This window comes from Embiotoca jacksoni, unplaced genomic scaffold (genome assembly GCF_022577435.1).
Source record: "Embiotoca jacksoni isolate LCO1_2020_lvr unplaced genomic scaffold, fEmbJac1.0.p SCAF_27, whole genome shotgun sequence".
NCBI classification, from domain to species: Eukaryota; Metazoa; Chordata; class Actinopteri; family Embiotocidae; genus Embiotoca; species Embiotoca jacksoni.
This window is the reverse complement of record NW_027185378.1, coordinates 1,338,477-1,343,680: the sequence shown is the minus strand read 5'-3', so window position 1 is coordinate 1,343,680 and position 5,204 is coordinate 1,338,477. Positions and strand designations below refer to the sequence as shown.

Here is a 5,204-nt window from a genome sequence, read left to right as displayed (position 1 = left end):
TGCCGGAGGTCATGTGACAAAATCAGCTGATTCCCGGATGCTGGTTGGCCAAAGGTTGGCACGTGGTGGGCGTTCGAGGGAGCCGGGTTCTGGTTTGCACTGCTGCTTTCAGGTGCAGTTGGAAATACATTAATTTGGAGAAAAGGCTCCATACATGAATATTTAAACGAATTACTGGGGCAATTATTGGACTGTTAATATATTTTTAGACCAACAATCATCTTTAACGTCTTTAAGTAGCATTCCACAGTTTATTGATGACTTTTTCACCTTTAATGTGCTGATTAATCTGCTGATAGGGCGATATGACATTGTCATATTATCATGTAATATTTTTGCAGGGAAATTCTAAGTGGAAAATTTTATGTCGTCATTGTTCCCAGGTCCAGTCTTGTAGAGGGGTCAAATGAAGGGCGTGTCTGAATTGAATCCAGCCTTGTTGTCCAGTAACAATTAGATTTTTTTACTTCACAATTATTACTTAAATTGCTTAAATATAGTTATGTGCACAAGAAGCAATAAAATAAGGTGTACAACCAGGTTAGTAATCCTGAGGAAAACCATGGCCAGTGAAGGCACCATGTAGATAGGAACACACGGTGCACTTTAGTACTGAAAATGCTGCTAATGATATGCAGGGAAGCAGCAAGGGATCATCCCATTCATTAGTAGTGAGTCCTTTCAGTCTGCAGACCCCTCCTCTCCTCCCTCCCTCCCTCCATCATCACTGCCAAACTGGGAGCCAGTCTCTATGACAACGTGGTACAGGCGGGGTTTGCCAACAAGAGGCAGAGTCAATCAGTCCTCTGTTGGCATCACTGCCTAAATCCTCCACACCGCATCACGCCCTGAGTGGAATGGAAGAAAACGACAAGAAAGACAATGTATGTATCATCCTCTTTGTTTGTTTATCGTAACATGCGTTGTAACGTTTCTGCAGCATCATCCTGCACGCTGACCTGAAAAAAAAAAAAAAGAAGTACAGTTTGTCTGTGCAGCTGATTGTTTAAAATCCCGATCAATGGAGCTATTGTTCCCCTGACCGGCGCTGCAGACCGCACCGCGCCGCAGGTGAACGCATCAGCAAGCTGCGTGATGAAGCACCTGCAGCTGTTGTCACATCCTCATCTTAAAATGTGTGCTGTCCCGTGCAGCGGTGCAGGCCTCATCCTCATCTGCACCCATTGTCTCACAGGGGGACTACACCGGAGAGATAAAAGGCGGGATGCGGCCTTCAATGAAGCTGGTGGTGATGGGAATTGTTAACCAAAAACCCAAGAGGTAAGTGCACACACCTGTTCCAATTTAAAGAGAGAGAAAAATGAGAATTGTTCAAGTGACAGCCAATAAAAGCTGGTGCTAAAGATGCTAAAGATGATCTAAAAGCTGCTGTTGTTTTGTGTTTGAGTGCACACTGACTGCCAACCAGCTGGTCCCTGTTTTTTGGGGAAAATATCTTTATAATGAGGGTGCGTTTCCCTAATTACTGGTCAGTCCGTGAACGCGTGGGAGAGTTGCAAATCCCATGAAATCTAACGGGTCACTCCATGAGTAGAAATCCATCGGTTGATAACATCAGCTGCATATTTAAGTTTACAAACGATCTGTGCAGAAATAAACTGTTTTTTTTTTTTGTGTCAGAAAACTTATTTTTGGCTGCTGACACTTCAGCAGAGTTTTTAAGGACAAACCTCAAGAGACCTCCTCCACTGAATGTTTTGGTGATTTTATTTCTCAGTAGATTCTAAATTATCCTGATTGATGAAGATTTAGATTTACTTGTTAATTTAGATCCTCTTATTACTTATTACTTACCTCTACTTATTAAATGTAGAAAAATCACCAACACCAACACGAGGTCTATTTTATTGTATTTTTTTAAGCACTGATGTTTTATATTTGTGATTCTACAACTAAAGCAAAGCTAAAATGGTATTTCTCTTTTATTATAACTTGAGAATTATAAATAAACATGAAGAAAATAACGTTCTTTAAGTGTGAAACTCCACAGTAACCTCATTTAACCAGAGTAACACAACTATAGGCTGCAGTATGGTGAGAAAGAAGGAATGAAATGTGCATAATAATCCTAATAACAACTACAGATTTATGTTATCTGTAAAAAAAGAACCCTGGTTTGGTTCTCACAAATTGCTCAACTGAATTGAAAAAAGAAACTAATAATTTGAGACCAATACGTTACAAAATAATGCTTTAAAATTTAAATTTCTACTGATCTATATGCGGATTTAGATTTACTCCCATTTTGATTTAGGTCGTCTGAGTGCTAAATCTCCTCTTCAGTGATGCCCAACTGGGTAAATCTATTGTTTAAGTCTCAGAGGCTGTTTAAATGAATTTAAAAGGAGATTGTAATAATTCCAGGCCAACACCAGATTACAAAAACAACCCTGTAAAATGGAGGATTAGTTTATTTACCAAAAGATTAAATCAAATGACTGAGACGCTGGCAGTGATGGAGGAAACATTTCGATTATTTTATTAAGCAAAATCTCAATAAAAATAATTTGTGGCACCAAAAGTCTCCCAGAGGTTCAGAAATAAAAGTGTTTTTTTGCTGAATGACTCCTGTCAGCGCTCTATTATTTTATTAATGATCCTTTAACATGTAGCTCTTAAACGTAGCATCTGGTCGAAGTGGAGAAAGTTGTGTATGATTCCAGATAGTTTAATGTGTAAAATGGTATTACATTTCATTAGTTTTTTCTGTAAAATGATAAGAATATTACACATTCTCCTGCTTTCATACGTTTATTTCCACCTCAGTCTTTTTTAAATGCCTCCTGATTACATTATGATGAGCTGCAGAAGAGGTCACTGTTTGATAAAAGACAGAAAATCTCTCTCGTGTTGGTGTCTGCAGCCTCGAGGTGATTCTGTCCAGCTGTCCTCAGGAGGAGGACGCAGAGGGAGACGTGGGTCTGCAGCTGAAAGTCAGCTTCAAGGAAAAGGCGGTCCAACGGAACGCCCGCCTGGCCGGGAAGTGGGGTCCTTCTGAAAACACGCTGTCCTTCTTTCCTTTTGCAGCCGGAGAAGCCTTTAAGGTACTTTTACAATCTCTGACTTTCTGCATGGAGGCAACACACGAAGAAGAGTCATCAGTAAGGTTGAACTAAATGTTGGTAATGTGGGAGAATCCTCATGTTGTCCAGGTTCTTCAGTTTGGGTTACAGACATTTGTGCTGCACCTTAAAGGAGAATTACAAAAGTTTGTCCTTTGCGTGCTGCTTGTTGTTTTGTCATAGTTTCTCCAGTGCTAGAGAGGATATAACTGGTTGAGATTGTCTCTTATTCTTCTGTTCATCTTCTACCTCAGGACAGAGCGCTATCAAGCTGCTCGTCAGAAGATTATATAAATTTTAAAAGTACCCAATGAAGTTTTCTTGTAAATAAAGCAAGTACTTTGTGCCTAACAGACACTTTGAAAGCATTTCCTGCCTCTTAAAAAGAAGGATATTTGCTAAAAAAAAAAAAAATGCTAAGACCTGTACTGTTTACGTCAAGAATGTATTAATTACTGAGAACTGGGTCTTGTACTCAAAAATGGTGTCGGGTTAACTTGAATAGAAACTTTAAAAAGTTTTGGAGCTGCTGGGTTTGCTGTTAAAGGGGATGTTGTTGTTTTTTTAAATACCACCAGTGTCCACGGGAAAAACTGGCAAACATGGCACTGAATATCATGACTGTATTAATTCATGAGACCTGCGGTATTGAACTCCAAGATGGCAGCCACTAACTTGAATAAAAATTGCTTAACGGGAGCCTGAAAAATGTTTTCTTGCTTCGAGGTATATTTGGGGGCGTGTCTGTTTGATTGACAGGCCCCTGGTGCAGTCAGGTTTCTGTTAGTTAGTGCAACAGCATATAGCATCAAAATGGAGAAAACTTCGCTCCACAGCACTACTAGTGGCCAATAACTCTTTAGGATGTCTTTAAGTTACTTGTAACCACTGTTGATATTGTTTTAATAGTAAATAAGGAACTTTTTGTTTTGCATTTTGTTTTGTCACACAGTTCTAAATACAAATCTTTTCCTTTTCCCTTTGACCCTCAGATGGAGATCGTTTGTGAGCACCAGCAGTTTCGTATCCTGGTGGACGGACAGCCTCTGTGCGGCTTCACCCACCGCCTCTCCCCGCTCGCCTCCCTCACTGCCTTACGAGTCTTCGGCGACCTGCAGCTCACCAAGGTGGCCTAACAGCAGCGTCTCCCCCCGCAGACTCCTAAACCTGAGGACGCCCTGGGACAGTGTAGGATTAGAGTAGAGTGAGTAAATTAACCCACGATGGGGATGTTGTGTTTCCACGTTCAAACAAAGTCACGCCTGCCTCGTAACCACGTGTTAAGACAAAGTGCCTCCACTAAGGTTACCTGTCCGGGGACTTGAAGACGATCGACTGAATGTCTTAAACCCAATGAGGAATGTGATTTGAACTACGAAGTGATCTGAGCTGTAATATTTTCCCGTCGGTCTTTAAGACGTTTGTCTTTGATTTCTTTGTATTTAACCTTTGAAAACACTTTTGTTTACGAGCGCCTGCATGAAGATGAATGTTCCTCAAATTGACTACATAACAAAGATTGTGACTCTGTGCCCGACTGAGGGCTGCAACAGGTGTAATCATGTAAAAACATTCGTGCATGCCAGTAAACACGCGCGGTACATTTAGTTTCTCACACAGCTGGAAGGTTTAGAGGTAGTGTTGCACTTTCTGTTATTAACTTCACCAGTTTGTGTACTTTTTATTTTCCAACAGCACTTTTTCTGTGAATGTTTCGATTTTACTTCACCGCAATAAATCACTTTTATTGTTATTTTTGTTGTTGTTTTGTGGTGGAATAACTTTGATTTTCTCCGACAGCGTCTGATCTCTGAGCGCCTACATCACTCCTGATTTGACTGGAAGCAATAAAACACCACCAGCTCACAGTGAGTCATTGTGATAAAGGCCTGACTCAGCTTGTTGGTGGGAGTGTTGGCCTGAACTGAGGTCTGATGATTGAGATAAATTCCTCCTGAAACTCTTCCAGTCTCTACATGTGCTGAACTTCATCACTGTGTCAGACGTTTTTACTTCATGAAAAGTACCTTCATATAAATACAAAACTTTTTTGAGCTCATGAAGTTGAATTTAAGATGTTTTAAGAGGTTTTTATCAGCAACTTGAATGTAATTTAATACC

At 40.4% G+C, this 5,204-nt stretch overlaps 1 protein-coding gene across 1 annotated transcript; it reads left to right on the top strand.

The window, feature by feature from the left end:
* The first annotated feature begins 762 nt into the window (after window positions 1-762).
* LOC138205153 (galectin-related protein B) lies at window positions 763-4,836 on the top strand. Its single transcript, XM_069160898.1, has 4 exons — window positions 763-884; window positions 1,196-1,281; window positions 2,885-3,065; window positions 4,076-4,836. The coding sequence occupies exons 1-4, from the start codon at window positions 858-860 to the stop codon at window positions 4,217-4,219; spliced, it is 438 nt and encodes a 145-aa protein (XP_069016999.1). The 5' UTR covers window positions 763-857; the 3' UTR covers window positions 4,220-4,836.
* Window positions 4,837-5,204: the final 368 nt, after the last annotated feature.

Coding starts and splice junctions, on each gene's coding strand:
- LOC138205153 (XM_069160898.1), top strand. CDS start 858: ATGGAAGAAAACGACAAGAAAGACAAT. Junction 885..1,195: donor AAAACGACAAGAAAGACAAT/GTATGTATCATC, acceptor ATTGTCTCACAG/GGGGACTACACCGGAGAGAT. Junction 3,066..4,075: donor CAGCCGGAGAAGCCTTTAAG/GTACTTTTACAA, acceptor TTTGACCCTCAG/ATGGAGATCGTTTGTGAGCA.